A 17,287-nucleotide genomic window follows, 5' to 3' on the forward strand; every position below is an offset into this window, starting at 1 on the left:
CCCCGCCGCCCTTATTACTACAAATGGCGCCCAGACGTGTGGACAACTGTATCCACTGAAAGCCTGAGAAAGCTTGGGAAAGAGTAAAGCATGTTTTCTTGATAGCAGCTATTTCTTGGGTCTACTCTCCTTGCTAGAGGCAAGCAAGAGCTCTCATCTAAGAGAGGCTTCCTGACTCAGCTTCAGCTGCAAAACCCTGCAGCTCTTAAGAGGTCCTGCCACGAAACACTTAAATGGTGTTGACAAAAAGCTGAACGCATGCTTTTCAGTTTTCAGCCATATCAGGAAAAAAGCTGCGCCATTTAAAAATGCCAGCTTTCTGGGCTGTCCTGCCAGGGCAAACTCTGACTCTTTTATGCAGGTGGTTCATGCAGTTTGCAAGCACAGGCTGCTGAAGCTTGCTTGCTGGCAGGGACCTTGAAATGCCATAGAGTTGTGGCAGTAAACATGGCTACAGCCAGTACCTCAGCCATGAAGCTGGAAAGCTAAGGAATGGGCTACTTCTAGCCATCAAAGCCACAGCTTTTGTCCTACTGAGATTGCTTGGTAAATTAAAGACTCATGTGGTCAGAAAAACAGAGAGAGATACAGTAAAGAGAGCGTCAAAGACAAAGAAAATGTTTAAATGATTTACAGTATGTTAAAAATATATGCAGACTAAAAGTTAAAATTCTTAAAGTAAAAAACAAAAAAAAAGGAAGAGAGTTGTTGTGTGTGGTAGTACACACCTTTAATCCCAACACTTGAAAGGCAGAGGGAGATTGACCTCTGTGACTTCAAGGTGTGGTAGCGCATGCCTTTAATCCCAGTGCCTAGAAGGCAGAGACAAACAGTTCTCTGTGAGTTCAAGGTGGTGTCGTAGTGTACACCTTTAATCCCAATGCCTGGGAGGCAGAGACAGGCGGATCTCTGAGAGTTCAAGGACAGCCTGGTTTACAGAGTTACTTCAGGTCAAAGATACAGAGAACCTGTCTCAAAAAGCAAAGAGTTGAAAGTAAAAATAAACAAAATAGAGGTTAAACAAAGCTGCACAAAGATGGAAAATACACAGAGAATTTTGATACTGTATGTTATTATGCTCTCTTTAAATTATTTAAATGCTGAGGAAGGAGCAACAGATGCTAAAAGATATTTATTTATAAATGCTGCTGAACTAATCCAACATAGATATTTTGATGCCTTGACTTTGAAATTTGGATCTAAGGACATGATGCTTTGGAAAGGAGTTTCTTATTTTGTTTTCACAGAGGATGAGACCCTGTTCATTTCTTCTATTCCGATTTGGTATGATGGACCACGCCCTTGTTGCTTCCCTATTCCAGCTGTAGTGACTTTGACTTCCGTGAATATGCCACACACACACACACACACACACACACACACACACACACCCTCTGCCCTCGGCCCCTCTAACTTTAGAACTAGTTCTCACTCATCTTTCAGGTCTCACTTCAAATATTTCTCCCTCACAATTTGGAAATATATATTTATAGAACTGTCTGCCCTTCCCCATTGATAATGACAGGACAGAGACCGGATCTGTTCTGTTCTGCACACTGCCTTCTCTCTGGTGCCCAGCTCAGTGCATGGGAACGGTACTAAAGGGATCCTGGCAGAGTTACGAAAGCCATGCTCTGTGGTAAAAAAAATGACCTTAACGTGACCTTAAAACAGTGCTTCTCAACCTTCCTAATGCTGTGACCCTTTAATAACAGCTCCTGGTGTTGTGGTGACCCCTAAACCATAAAATTATTTTACTCTTATAACTGTAGGTTTGCTACTGTTATGAATCATAATTTAAATATCGACTATGTGAGCTATCTGATAGGTGGTTCCTGCATCCCAGGGGTTGCGACCCACACGTTGAGAACCACTGTCTTAAAGGCTCTCCTCCAAACTTGTTTTCATTCCAGCCCACCTTCTAGCATCACAGCAAAAGAGGAGGGGCCATCTGGTTTCGAACCCTCCTCTGTGAGGGCTGTTTGGACCTAGGCTTGGGGCTTCCTTCATTGATCAGCAATGCCCTTGTAAAAAGCGTCATCTTTCCTCTTGGGCTTTTGTGCTTTGCCCTCTGTTCTGTCCTCTTCACTGGTCCCTCCCTCTATCCTGGTGATTCTTCCTCTGTCCTGACTGATGAGCTTCCTCCCACATGACTGACATATCTTCCCAAGACTCTTTCCTCGGAGAGATTTTTCTCCCCGCTGTCCGTAACTGTTTTCTTGAGATTCTTTTCAAAAATAGATCTCCTTCCCTCTGTTCTCAATTCCTCAGGAACCTCTTCTGTCTCCAAAAATGCACCCATCATCTGGTCATCCAGTTCCCAAAAAGGTGCCTCCCCTCCAGCCACCTTCCTAAGTGGTCCACTCTCCTGGGCGTGTATCCCAGGAGCAGCCTCGAGAACCTGCCCAGACAAAACCCTCATTTCCTCCTGAAAGACTTCCCCACCCACTGTTACTATACATTGTTGCTATTTGGTCTTGCGCTTTCCCTGCCCTTGCCTTTCCCATCCTTCTATCCTTACTTGAGCTGTATTTCCAGGTAATAACAATTAGATAGATATTCATTCCCTCACCCATCCAGGTGATGAGGATTTATCAGACATCTACTGAGTTTTCGGTAATGTGTTAAGTGCACGGTGCACAGTGAAAAACAAACATCTCACAGGCATGAGCCGTAACGGAGGCTGTGGTCTGGTAGAAGTAGACAGAATTAATCAAATGGTCGTATGAATTCATCCATAGATTTGAAATGGGGACGGACTTTGGGAAGACATCATACAGAGTCAGGAAGGGAAACTGCAGGAACGCTTGGGTGGGCTTCACTTTAGGAGAATCCAAAGTTAGTGTACGACCTCGTGGGGCTCTCAGAAGGCTTCTTTGGGAAGGGGGTATAGCCAGGTTCTGAAGGAAGAACAGGAGTTAACTAAGAACAGACACAGCGCGCTAGCATTTCAAGCTGCAGAAAGAAGACGGACTGGATTTTACTTAGGCAGCAGCCACACTCTCAGTTTCTCAGAGAAAAACAGAGGATCCAACAGAAACCAGAAGTAGGGAGGAAGAAGAGCATGCAAGTTGCCAATATGACTGTTTAACTTTTTACATAGATGCTGTTGATAGGAAATGGGGGTGACTAGGTAGTTCGGAGTAGGAAACAGCAATGTCAGTAACTAGTTCTGAATCTCTGTTTAAGATACTTTGATATTCAGAATGGGCATCCAGAATCTGAGGGTACAGGTGGTTTTGTATGCTGTAATATGGGTGGAATTGAGCAGAGAGTAGACTGGAAAGTTTGGGGAAAAGCTCAGGAAGGGCTAAGGATAGGCAGTATTTGGTGACCGAGCAAGGAAGGATGTGCCAGCAAGTGTCCTCTATGTCAGAAACACTTCTAGATCCCTAGCTTGTCCACTTCATTCAAGTCTCTGTGTAAATTCCCTTCCGTGGAGTGTCCTTGGTGCCTAGAATGTCACATCATACCGCCACTGTGCTACCCTCTTCTTGCTTTCACAGGATGGTGCAACATTATTCAGAAAATGTGTCATTTAACACTTAACAACTCCGAATATTCTACACATCTAGGAATCCACTGGTTCTTTCCTACAATCCCATATTAGAATGCAAGTTTCTGTAGTCTGTGTGTTTCAACACCTAGAACGGTGCCTGGGAAACGATAGGCATTCAATGGATATTTGTGGCCTGAATAAATAGAATGAACTAACTTTCCAATTGTAGAGTTTCCTTTCTTATTGATAGATAGATAGATAGATAGATAGATAGATAGATAGATAGATAGATAGATAGATAGATTGTTGTTGTGTGATGTTTTACTCTGGGCTTTTTGAGGGGGCCAACACCCAGCTCCCAGATAAATTACACACAGAGTCATTCTTAGTTAGGAATGCCCAGCCTTAGCTTGGCTTGTTTTTTGCCAGTTTTTCTTAAATTAACCCAACTACCTTTTGCTTCTGGACTTTTATCTTTCTCTATTTCTGTATACCTTTCTTTACTTCTGTCTCTGTGGCATGCTGTGTAGCTGGTGGCTGTGTAGCTGGGTGGCTGGCCCCTGATATCCTCCCCTTATTCTCTTGCTCCTTTTCTTCTTCATTTCTCCTTCTATTCATACTCTCTGCCTGCTGGCCCCGCTATCCTTGCTCCTGCCATGCTATTGGCCCTTCAGCGCTTTATTAGACCATCATGTGTTTTAGGCAGGCAAAGAATCACAGCTTCACAGAGTTAAACAAATGCAGCCTAAACAAAGCAACACACTTTAAAATATTATTCCCCAACAGACATTCAAGCAGATGTTCAATTAAAATGATTCCCATTGATCTTACCACATGTTACATGTGAACAACCTTTGTTATAACTTATTGATCAGCAGAACGTGTGTGGGAGTTGGTTCTCTACTTCCACGGTATGAGTTCCAGGGATCAAATTCAGGTCATGGGGCTTGACAGCAAGTGCCTTTACCGACTGAGTCATCTTGTTGGGCCCAGGAGAGCTTTTAGGAAATATCATACAGAATCAGAAAGAAGGGCCCACTAGCATTTGCTGATTAAAATATTTCAGATTCTGTAGGTGAATCAAAGCTGCAGACATTTTTATTCCTATTTTGCCTCGAGTAAATGAAGCTCTTATGTGTCATGAAGGCTGCAAATATTTAGAATGAAAACATGAGGTTTAATCTGATGCTTTTGTGTGAAGAAGACGCAGTTCTCATGGCAAAGTTGGCTGTGTTGTTTCCTGATTCCCCCTTAGCTATAGCCATCTATTCTGGTCTTCATAGCTACGTATTTTATTTACTCTGACTTATAACATTATGCTGGGGCTTAGTCCTTCATTTGTCATTTTGAAATATGAATTTTTAAATGGCTGTGAAACCGATTCTCGCATACGTAATGAACATCTAAAATGCTACTGGGGCCATGTTTCGACCCCTTCTCTAAGATGGCGCTCTCAGCGTTGCTCTGCCACTGTGGCCAGCCGTGAGCTATTATCCGTGGACTATGAGGGGACACAATGCAGGTTCTCATCTTAGACTTGGTGTCGTTCTCGTAAACATCTCTAACGAACATCTCTAACGTGGAAGTGGAAATGAGCGTAATGCTTTCTTGGACTGATTCAAAGAAAGCGTGTGAAAGTCTGCGAGCCTAATTTACGAGACAATTGAGGAGGTTTGGGTTGGTTAGGTGAAGGTCCCAACAGTGCCCTACTGAATGTACACAAATACGCCAGCCAGGCAGGTAAAGCAAGCCGCTGCAACGGCAGGCTATCCTTCTATCTCACAGTACCAGAGAAGGAACTAACAGCTCCCACGTTTGCATAAAACGTGAAATCAACTCAAGGAAAGGGGCTCCCTGCCACTTTTAAATACTGTGGGGAAAACCCAAAATAAATGATTCAAAGATATTGAGTAATCATTGACAAATCCTTAATATTTTCAAATTGTGTCATAAAAACACAAAACAAAAAAATCTACATGATTCATAAAATGTTCTAAGGGGTTCAGTCCCTGTCTGCATAATTTTGAAGGAAATTAGGTATTTCTTTAGTTGTAAAAATGTTCCTTTTTTACTTATTATGTCATATTTTCTTCATGTCGGTGTACAAGCTCTTTCCTTCCTGGGCTGGGTACAATCATTTAGAGGGTGTAGCTTGTTGAGTGCGTCCCTGGGAGGTAAGCATCCATTGCCCTTTGATTTAAGCATGGCAGAACAAACCCCTCCTGGGTTTATTGCTTCATCTTCTCCCAGTTCAACCAGTGGGTCCTTATTAGGAACTCACACACAAGGTATTTGCTTCCATGCTTTCTGCGTTCAGGTGCTGATCCCCAGCCCAGAAGACGGCATAAGCATTCCTCAAAAACTGCAAAACTGCAGTCAAATGCGGAGTAAACAATCCCGTTGTTGTTTTAAAGATGACGCATCTCAGACACTACTTGCTAGAGTCCCAAGTAAACTGAAATGACAACCGACGGAGCTGTGATGCTAAGAGCCTGTGCTGAGGAAGTCACATAGGCATCCTCCCATTTGATTGGTGAAAGAAAGTATTTTTCAAAACGCAATCATGTGACTTTCATTGTCTACACACAGAATTAAGAAAGGAACCACCCGGGTTGACTTTGACCTTAGCACGTGTATATGATAAACTTAGGTTGGTATTTTGTTTGTTTGTTTTTGTTTTGTTAGGGACGTAAGTTTTAATCATGGCCTAATTTGACGTGAAATGAGGAACTAGGAAAGAGGGGGACCGTAATGAGCAAATCAGAGGACCTGCAAGCAGATCTCAGTTAATGCAGGCACACCCAAATAACTGCGCCCGGTGCCTGGCCTCATCAACCTTAAACTGGCAGCGCAGTGTGCAGTAGAATCCCCAAGGGGAGAGGCTAAGATTGCTGGGAATCATCTACAATTAATAACCCACCTTCAAACGACTCAAGTGAAGCCTAAGACCGGGGGAGATGACAGTTTGGTTCACTTGAAACTGCAGGAGAAGCCCCCGTACTGCAGGAGAGCACCCTCGCCCCGTTACCCCAGTCCAGCTGATGAGGCACCAGGCTGCACGTCCTTCCTCCATATCACCTCTAGCCAGTCGCTGTGCTTACATGCAGCACCGTGTGGAACCCGGCAGAAGCACGGGCAGCAAGGCTCTCAGGGGACTAATAGGATGTATTGGGGGGGAATTACTTTGAAGTGCCCTAAAGATCTCAGCATTTTTAAGAAATGGGTTAATTTGCCCTGTTGAAATGTGTAAAGGAAAAGGATGTCTGTGTGAAGCTGCAGTATCAAACAGTGGCATCTGAAGCAGCTGTGACCCGAGAACCCTACTTCTGTCTCTAGTATTTGATGGGATTTAAATTGGGCCCAGAGAGATTTAACAGTCTAGAGTGCACATCATGTTCCTCCAGGAAAGCCACCGCGTCTCCTTTTAGTGATGCAGAAAGATTTGGAGTTGAGGGGCGTTCTCTACACTAGACAGCCATATGCGTAGTGTGCCCCTTGCAGAGGCTGGCCTGCTTGCTGCCGTAGCCTGGAAGGTGGCATCCCTGATAAAATGTATAGGAGTGGTGCCCCCTGGAGTTAGTTGGTGTCAAGGCACTGGGCGGACCATAGAAACCAGAATTGTTTCTCACTGGGTGGGTAGATCTTAGATATGAGCAAAGACATTGAGGCTCTTTAAGCTGAAAAGCTCAGAATGGTCATAATTTTGTCTGGACGTTTTGTTTCCAACAGATTCCCAGTCAGTGAGGATTGAATGGGGTTCATACCAAAGCCAGTGAGTCACAGATCATTGCTGATACTGCAGGCTACAAAATGGCCAATATCAGAAGGAAGGTTGACTAGCGATCTTTGGGTTGAGTCAGCCTTTTTATTGGGGGTCTCTTAGGGTTTCTTATATTGTGACCCTCTCTCTGGAAATATCAAATCTTGTCAATGCAAAAGTACATCCAAAATTTTTTTTTTCCTGGTAAATAGTATGAAAAGAAATTTAACTTTGTGATAAGGAAAAGACTCAACTAATTAGCTTCGATTTGGTAATTTTTAATTTGTTTCTTAATGAGTTGGTAGATTTCAAACTGTCATGATTTCATCTCAAATAATTATCATAGTGGTTTAGCGATGGTGCAGGATTATAGTTTAGCACACAGGATAAAATCTGTCATGTAAAAGCAACATCTAATGTCACGATCACTTTCTATCCAATACGCTCATTAATAGAGCATTTGCTGTGCAGTCGAAAGGCTCTGTCATGGTTCCCGTGACAAGGGACACGGTTTTTAGGGTAGCACAGTTCAGCAACATTCCTCTGTTGTTTTCTCTGTGTCGGTGTGTTCTAGAGAAGCTAAAAGCACATATGCCGGGAAACACTATAGCTCAAAGGACAGGCTGGCCAGCACATGCTGTCCTCTTGGCCCCAAAGAGCCCCCTGCTGTGCACCGCCACCTCAGAGTCCGCCCCAGAAACGGGGCCCAACCTCCGTGTCCTCTTTTGAGGAGCTTTCTTGATCCCCTACAATCTGAAGAGATGTTTTCTTTCTGTTCTCTGAGTCCCGCAGTTCCTAGACACTCTGTCCCTGCTGTTTTTCACCCTCTTGCTTTGGGTTATTATTTTACCTTGTATTTTGGATTGTGATTTGTGTGTCTGTGTCTGTCTGTCTGTGTGTATCTTTTCTTCACCTACTGATCTTCGGTATGTGTGGTAAAGCCAAGGGGCGGTGTGGTCTTTCATTTTTCAAATGTCACACTGTCCAATGGATGGCATGTGCCATATTGTCTTTAGAACAATCCAATCTATTAGCCTATTTATGATGGTTTGCTGGACATATGTTTTACTTAGGATTTTAGTCATTTGGGTGTTTTGTTTAGAATTTGTGGTGGTTTGTTTGAAGTTAACTGACCACTCTCTACAGCTGTACCATGCTGAACACCACCATGTTGTCTGACGTTAACTAGCCATTGCTGCTTCCCTCGTGACATTGCTGAACACATGGACTCCTAAGGTTGCGGAGAAAGTGATGCTCTAGTTCAGATTAGATATTTTCTTTAATCAAAGAAACAGTTTTACTTAGTTTTTTAAACCACAAAACGATCAGTTCTATAAGTAAAGCGTTGGGCACTCCCTACCACTCCACGAGTTTTCCTTTCCTTCCACACTGCACACAATGTGACATCATGTTGGGAGATTGAAGGCCCCTCCCTGAGCCAGGAATTCAACTCAGGTGAAACCCAGAGGTGAGAACACACTAGATTTGAAAATGGCTCACTGGGAACTCTTCGTTACCTTTATAGTTTTAAATTAAAATCTTGTCTACTTCACGAACTCTTTTTATTTGGGTCAATGAGGTTCTAAGAAATGTTGAGGATTTGGGAAATCAAAGGGACCTAGAACCAAAGGGAATTGCTGGAAGAAAATGCATCTGTGGGTGTCATTTCTTGTGAAAGCTATATTACCAGTGGACAGTGGGGGTTCTGGGAGCGACAGTAGGGGCCCCTAAAATATGAGCCTAGATTCCCATCAGTTCCTAGGTGGAGGTCAGGATGGTGATTCCAGCAACCCTTTCTATCTGCCAGGTCTTCGTTAGGACTTCCTTCTTCCTCCTCCTTTTCAAGTGCTCAGGCTCAAACCCAGGGCCCTGGACAACAAAGCCTGTGCCTCAGTGCCAAGCCACACCCCCAAGCATGGCTCGCTGCCCCATGGAATTACAGCAGCTCTTGTCAAGTCATTTACACCAGACAGCCCTCTCCTGCCCGTCAGTCACCGGGCTGCAAGGACAGTCAGCCTGGCCAAGCAAGTCCATTGTTGACTGAGTTTGATTGTGGTGTCACCTGGCGCCATGAGTTTTCTGGCTCTCGTCCTGGCCTCTTTCGCTCCTCAGGGCAGGTGCCTCCTTGCTAATGAAGCAGGGTCAGTGTTGTCGCTATTTAACAGTGTCTCGCTGTCTCGCTTTCACTTGAAGATGTGCCCGGGAGGCAGAAGCTGTTGACACTGCCTCAGATAAAGCACCGAGGATAGCAAATTGCCACAAACCAAGAACGCCAGAGAGAAGTCGAAGTGTGCCAAGTAAGACAGAGGGGTGCCTGCCACTCTCCCTGTTGCGAAATCGGCCACTTCACTTGCCCCAAGCACCCGTCAGTGAGAGCAGAGGACCCTCAAAGCCTACTTCCCCATGCCCCAAACTCAGAGGGAAAGTGGCTCACACTGTGGAGGGCCCTTTCTCTCTTGACATGCAGCGAGGTATCACTTAGCTGGGTCTTTATCTCGAGTGCTAATTGACGCTGTTAACTTTCTGCCCTGGTGCCAGGAAATAGTAATGAGGAAATCACACTCTGTTCGTCTTCTACTTGGAAGTTATATTTAGAGAATCATGTTCTTGAGCCAAAGGGCACTAAATAGCCCTAAACTACTCAGTCCACTTGAAGAGATGAGGCCTTGAAAAAGTCTCCTTGAGATCTTGCTTGGTGCCCCGTGTCTGTAATCCTAGCACTTGGGAAGTAGAGGCAGGGGAGTCAGGAGTTCAAGGCCAGCCTCAACTGCACAGTGAGTTGGAGACTAGTTTTGGCTGCAAGAGACTCTCTAAAAATTTAAAGGGGGAGGGGAGTTATCCTACTGCCTTGTAGAAATTAGAATATAACTAAAAAGTAGGACTTCAGGGCTTTCTTAGCTATTTATTAAAAGGATTGGACCGAAAGTGTTACCTTCCTCCAAAATTAGGTAGCTATTCCTATTCATAGGAATTGCAGTGGTGTAAAGGTCTCATCCCTGCCTGTGTTGTTTAAAGCAGTGTACTGTCTTGTAACGCTTCAATGCTCACAAAATTATAATGTAGATACAGTGTAGGCATACAGAGATATGTGTGGGTATATAATTAAATGGAGATATACATCTAAGCACTTCGCCTTCCTCAAAACCCTCTGGGACTGTTGATTAGTTATCTGCCTCTGGTATATATAGTTTCTTGTTTGCCAGGCACTGACTGATAATGCAGCCTCACACAGGCTCCCACGAGGATCACGTGAGTTACTCCGTGCAGTGTGCGCACACCCCGGAACAGTGCTCAGAAACATGAGTTGTCGCTGTTACTTCCATTATCCAGTTTTTATGTTCCTTTAGTCTCCTAGTTCGTAGCTGTTGTTTTAGCGTGCCTTCCATGGCTGTGATGAACACTGTGACCGAGAGCAACTTAGAGGGAACAAAAGGAATTCTTTCAGATTGCACTCTTGAGTCCTAATCCAAGATTGAGGGAGGGCAGGGCAGGATCTAAAGCACGAACCAGTCAGGAACTCTGCTTGCCGGCTCCCTCTGGACCTTCTGTCCAGCTGTCTTTACTACACAGACTAGAGCTCCTGCCTAGGGATGGTACTGCCCACAATGGACTGGGCCCCCTACGTCAATGGTCAGTCAAGAAAATGCTCCATAGATATGCTTACAGACCTATCTGATCAAGGCAATCCCTGAGTTGAGACTCCCTCAGAAGATAACTCTGCGCTGTGTCAAGTTGGCAGCTGAAACTGGCTAAAGCTACCCAACTACACTTGATTTTGCCTTTCTTGGCTAATAAATAAAAGTCTAAAAGTGCCTTATCTTTTCCCCTGAAATTTATTTTTCACGTTGGCAAAGACTATGAGAAACCTCGGAACGTGCTAAGCATACGCAGTGGTAAGTCAGCGGAGAGCTAAAAGCGTACCTGTGGGGTGTGCTGAGAAAAGCGGTCCTGCAGTCAGCACAGGCCCTGGGTGACCAAGGTCATACACACAGGAAGTCTCTGCTGTGTTTGTATCGTAAAGCAAAACAAATCCTTCCTTAGATTACACTTCTACCAAGGCATTCTATGCTTCACATTCAATTCTTAGCCCGTGGGGGCAGGGGGCACAGCAATGCCAAAGAGCTCTGAAAGCCACTGAGTTCCTGCTTCAGTGGGACATCAAACATGCAGATAGGACGTTCAGCTTGTCGCATGGTAGCTTCACGTTTGGCGGCTGTCACGCTCAGCAAGAACGCCTAGCTCCATCTCATCATTTCCGCATTCAGCAGAACTAGGCTTTTCTCTCATGGTGCCACACACACAAGTGACGGGACATTGAAGCTATGTCCCCATCTCCAGCTCCACAGAAACAAGTGCGCCGAATCGCTGAAGGCAGTGACGTTATGTGTGCTCTGTTTGAGTCGGAACAAAACAAGCCAGGAAGTCAGGGAAACATTCCCGTACACACACACTCCACAGCTTGAGGTGGCTTAGGCAAGTGTGGCATCTTGGAAGAACTCTACATGGAGTCATGACCAGGAAACCGGTTGGCTCCACTTAAGCAACTGAGTTCAGGACTGATAAGGACTAGCTTTTCCAAGAGCTTGGGCTATCGTTATGATCAGACCATTTTTGTTATAGCCATAACCCTCACTCATGAGTCTACTCCCCCAGATAAGCCCATATTCTCCATGCGTCCTTCCTTATTGTCCTTTGCTCATACGCTGTCAATAAATATAATAAATAGCTGTTGCAGAAATCCTCCTCCCTGGAGATCGATAGCATCTTGCATCTGCTGGGGAATTTCACCTCTGTGATATCCTGCTCCACAAGGCAGCACACCTGGCTCTCATGGGCTTCCCAGTGTGACTACCAAGTGGCCCCTGTGGCCGCCCCTCCAGCCGTATCCACACATCTGGCTCTCCAGCACCAGTGCTTCCCTGGCTAAAATTCCCCCACCGAGGCACTTTCCTCTACCAATTCAAGTGTAGCTCTTCCTTCAAATCTTCAATCCAAAGTTGCCCATTTTAGAAAGTCTCGATCAAGACTCCTCCTCGCTGGTCCCTTTGGTTCGCTTCTGCATCCCCCACAGCATACTTTGCTACGTTCGCCCACTTCCTCGTGAGTGGTCTGCATTCCATCTGTTTCTTCATGGACCTATGAAGTTTTGCTCACCTTGATCATCTTTACACACACACGGATTCTAATGGAAACTGTTTTAAGAGAAACTATCAGCTTAAAAATCTTCTAATAAAGCCCCATCTTGTATACATAAAATTTCTCCTGAATGTCACTTTATAACTAAGCCATTACACTCACTATGTCTTGTCTTCTTTTTACTATACGCATGCTTTTATTTTCCAGTCTGCAGAATGAAATTCAAATGAATTTAGTTATTTTTTTTCACGTGTACAGTAAACAGGATGCCAAATGACCTTGTTTAGATGGAAGGTAACTTCCCAAATGTCGGTAAATTAACTAACTGTCTTCTAGGTTTATTGTAATTTGGTGTTGTCTCTTGTCTCCCTTTCTCCTTCCTTTGATCTAGTATTGAAGTCACAGTGTTACATATGTTTTATGTACGAGAGCTTTGAAGTGAGAATCAATCACATCTGAGATCAAGGATCGTCCTTACCTCCCTTGTGGCATGAGCTATAATTGGCACTGGTACCATCCAAGATGGCATGCTAAGCGCACGTAGATGTCTCCGAAATGTGGTGCCATCTCCATTCAGCAGCATCTGTTTACTGCTGCTCTGTCGCTCTGGTTGATCTCAGAGCAGGGACCCCCGGGAACCAGGCACAGAGCAGACTGGCTAAGGCGCGGTGATTGTGGAAGTCCATGTCTGCGGGTGTGAACAGGGTACTCGATGCAAATACTGCCAGCCAGATCTTGAGAAAGCAATCCCCTTGGCATGAGCAGGGGTGGGAGGGCCCTGCTGACCAATCTCCTGTCCTGATCCTGTGGTCCACTCACGGAACTTCTGGGTCCTCAAAGCCTCGAGGCCTCCGTTACGGAGCAAGGTTTGCGATGTTGAAACCCCGTAGGTCAATGGCAGAGATGTAGTCAACACTGACTCGTAAATGTCTGTGGCGCCTAAGACTGTATTTTTTGACTGTATTTTTTTCCTGCATGCTCCTCCATCGTGGTGTTTGTAAGTAGCAAAAAAATGAGCCTGATTTGTTCTCCTTTGTAGAGCCAGGCCGAGGCCCACTACAAAGGAAGTAAACATGCCAAGAAGGTCAAAGCACTAGAGGCAACGAAAAATAAACCCAAAATGGTTTCTTCCAAGGACAGCGCAAAGGCTAATCCCAGCTGCTCCGTCAGGCCAATCACAGGCGACAGCTCTGACAAATCAGGTCAATGACACTTTTTGTTCTTTGGCATTGTTGTGTTCCTCCTCCTGCCCCTCCCACCCTCCCCGACCCCATTTTCCTCCCCCCCTCCCCTCCCCGCTTGGATGTTGCATGTTACTCTCCATGATTTATTTCTGTAATATGATATGTTTCCTTCACAAGAAGGGATATGTGTTCGCACAGAATGTAAGCATTTGATATGTCGCCATTCCATGTTGTAGAATATATGCCTTTAAATAAATGTGTGTGTATATAAGTATATATGGATCGAAATAACCAAAGACTGCTGGTCACATGTTCAGACAAAAATTAAGTAATGGATATAAAACAGTGGTATTGCCTCTTTCTGTTCCTTCTGTGTTTGGTTTGTGTTACAGGCTTTTCTTTTTTTTGGAAAGAGATTCTTAAGATTGTTTGTAATAGATTTTTTTTTTAATCTAATCTCAGTGAAGAGTTGGGGGTGACATTTACAGAGAGAATGGCATTAGTGGGTATGAAACTGTGCTTAGAAGTAACAGATTCTGACTTCATCACACCACTGTGAAGCTCTCCTCTGAATTACAAATCGATCCAAATAATTTAAAGGAATTATTTACAATGTCATGAGTTGCTTAACAGAAAGGTCTTAATCTATAATTAGAAATATGCTGTTGAAAATTCTTTAATACAGAACCTGCAATATCTGGGTGAGTTCTTTCATTGGGAAACAGAGTTCTCTGTCTTTCTCAGTGTGGCTACCATGAAATTGGATGTTGATAGGTTCCCCTCTCCCAGCTGCCCCTGGGACCCATAATGGATTTATCATCCTGTTTTAGTGGCTAGCTGTGGAAGAGAGTCTGCTAAAGGACACTAAGAGGACGTGTCCCTTTCTTTATGTTGGATTCTGGCATTAGAGACTTCTGTGTTGTGGGAAATACACACTTCAAGTTCTCTCCTGATCATCAAAATCCCTGTAGCACTTGAGGAGAAAGTTGAAGAATGCTTACCAATGACTTCCAGGGGCAATTGGAAGTGAGCAAATCCATTACTGTAAGAGGAGAGCTCAGAACGCCTCTTCAGATAAGAAAACTATGTCCCGTAGATGCTGGCTCTGAAAGCATGGAAGCCTAGAATTAAGCTACCAAATTTGGTGTTAATAATAATTCTTTGTGCTTTATATGATAGGGTCACCAAATGATCTTATCAAGAAAATGTGATAAATACTGGATTTTTACATAGCACTTATAACCTTGTAAAGAACAAAACCCCTGTATAGATGAATATGAAACCTAATATACTTGTGTCTAAAGCAGTTATTAGTGTAGATGCCAAACCCTATTTCGACGTGCACAGTTTCACAGTCGGCATCGCGGCTCATGGTGAGGCCAACGTCAAGATGGCTGTCTGCTAGCAGTTGCCCTGTGTTTGGGAGAGCAGAATCCATCATCCCCTGACTTCCTGCCAGCTTTCATTTCCCAAAGAATATTGTTGCCTTTATGAGGCAATACTCTGCCAAAGGTTTTATTACCTGAATTGTGGTCTTTACCTCCAGCAGAACTTCCAAGTAAAAGGATAAAATAATCGAGGTTAGTGTCACCCTCTTCCCTCGGTTTATTTTGTGGTGTGAGCTAATCAAAGAGCCAGTGGGCTCCATAAATATTCCAGCATTGCAACCCAATGTGCTCAGTGTTTTGCTTAAGCCTGGTAACACTTGGGAATTGTGTTTGCTCTGAGGGCGGTAGTAAAAGTAATGAGTAGAACGTGAAGTGGAAAGAGTCAAAGGGTAGAGGGGATCGAATCAAGGACAAAGCAGTGTGGACATAGAAGATTCAAATGAGACAGACCAGGTTAAAATCATAGCCTCTCTTGGGCCTATAGGGTGCCCATTGAAGACTGTTGAAATAAATTCTACCAATTCAGGGTTTTTCTTCCAACATGTGAATGCTAGCATTCACCAAGGACTTATGTTCATGAAGCAGAGAGACTCCCCAGGCCATGGTTTGCCTGGTGAGCTATTGGAACAATCTAGAGTCAAGGATGCCAATGATCTAATCAAAGAGAGAAAGCTGAGGTTCAGGAGAAACCCTGGGGGATGAGAGCAGAGAGATGAAAACAGAAATCACAATGCAGCATCTCTAAGGTGTGTGTGAGGTAGCCTTTCATCCCACAGTCTCAGCTTTCCCTGGTAGAGGACCGCATGCCCCTGTCACGGTATTTGTAGTCTCTCAGCCTGTAGCTGTCACCGAGGAACTCTCCAGATTTGTGTCAGCAGTAAGGAAAATGTTTGCACTTGGGAGTGCCTGTTTTCCTGACAGTCACTCAGAATCTATGTATTTGTGAACACACTGATTAGATTACTCGTGGTTTGCATAAGTATTAATGTAAATGGAGTGTATTATTTCTATGAGTGCTAATAAAACACCAGCATCACTTGGGAGCAGTATTTGAAAATAACTGAGCTGTACCTGTTAAATGTATGTTCTTCCCCTTTAGTTGAAATTCATTTCTAAGCAGGAATTCCTTTGTGTTTTATAGAAATTCCAAATGAGGAAGCTAGAAACTTTGGCCAACTAGAGAATCTTTTCTAAGCAGCATCACCGACGGTGAATTGCTAACCAGCTAGTTCTAAGCCCTTGAACTGCTCCCATGGCTTTGCCATTACCTGTGTCTCTTATTCATTTAAAATACTGTTTGGAAAAAACAGAAAACAATAAATAAATAAATAAATAAATAGGAATAAAAAACATTCCAGTCCTTTGTAAATGGTCTGGGTAGAATGGGGTGAGGGAGACTAGGAAGCAGGATAGAGACTTACGGTAGTAGCTGGTGGAAATGCTTCATCAGACGACATTGTCTCTAAAGTGTCAGCTGAAACCGAATCAGTCACAGGGACTCCTCGCTTGGTTGTCAAGTCCCATGAGGCTGACATTCTCCAGCATTTTGTCGTTGTTGTTGTTGTTCTGAATAAAGAGTCCCTGTCAACTTATTTTAAATAGTATCTCTGATACCTAGGTTTTTGGAGGAGAAATAAGCCAGCCATTTGATGTCTGGGCTGCAGGCTTCCAATAACATAGAAAACCATTATATCCCCAGGGTTCACTAATCCAGCGTCTAGCCTCATGTTTTAGGATCAGCTTAGGAGCAGAATGTTGTTTAAGGGAAGCACATCTTGAAGGAAAACAAAGAGCCCAGCATTGAGGGAGGCAGCTTCTAGGATTCGTTGAGTGCCGTTGAGCATGAGGTGAGGATTGGGAGTTTCTGCGGAGGAACATGGGGGCCCAAGGACCCCTCCGTGATCCTTCATGCTACCCTAGAGCACACTTGGTCTATTCTAAGATGGTGCTTCCCACCCTGCAGGGATTGGGTGAGCCTTCCTACCTGCAACTTTGACACTTGGTGTAACCATTTCTCTCTTTTTTATGTTTTATTTGGAGACATAATTTGGCTCATGTTGAATCCAGGTTTGTGCAATACAGAGAGATTTATTATAATAGAACCAACAGGTGTAAAAAGGTCAGGATGACATGGCAAGCTCTCTGGGTCTTTCTCTCAGGTCAGTAAACAGAATAGGTTTAAACTACAATAAGCAGGTGTCTCATTTATAGGAAATTCCAACTGCGTGATTTCTTTTAAAGGCTAAAGAAAGTTGAGTAAGAATAGCTGTCCCACTCAATTCTTAGAAGTTGAAGTAGAATTAAATGTAAAATACAGATA

At 44.1% G+C, this 17,287-nt stretch overlaps 1 protein-coding gene across 14 annotated transcripts in view; it reads left to right on the plus strand.

Annotated features, from left to right (window-relative positions):
• The window catches only part of Znf385b (zinc finger protein 385B), a 352,707-nt gene that overhangs the window by 301,241 nt on the left and 34,179 nt on the right, over nt 1-17,287 (plus strand). For all 14 annotated transcript variants that reach the window (XM_075984770.1, XM_075984768.1, XM_075984769.1 and 11 more), the window contains one exon: nt 13,435-13,597. In XM_075984770.1, the coding sequence (XP_075840885.1) occupies nt 13,435-13,597 (163 nt within the window). The remainder of the gene's footprint in view (nt 1-13,434; nt 13,598-17,287) is intronic.

Source organism: Microtus pennsylvanicus, chromosome 9 (assembly GCF_037038515.1).
Source record: "Microtus pennsylvanicus isolate mMicPen1 chromosome 9, mMicPen1.hap1, whole genome shotgun sequence".
In the NCBI taxonomy this organism is placed as follows: Eukaryota; Metazoa; Chordata; class Mammalia; order Rodentia; family Cricetidae; genus Microtus; species Microtus pennsylvanicus.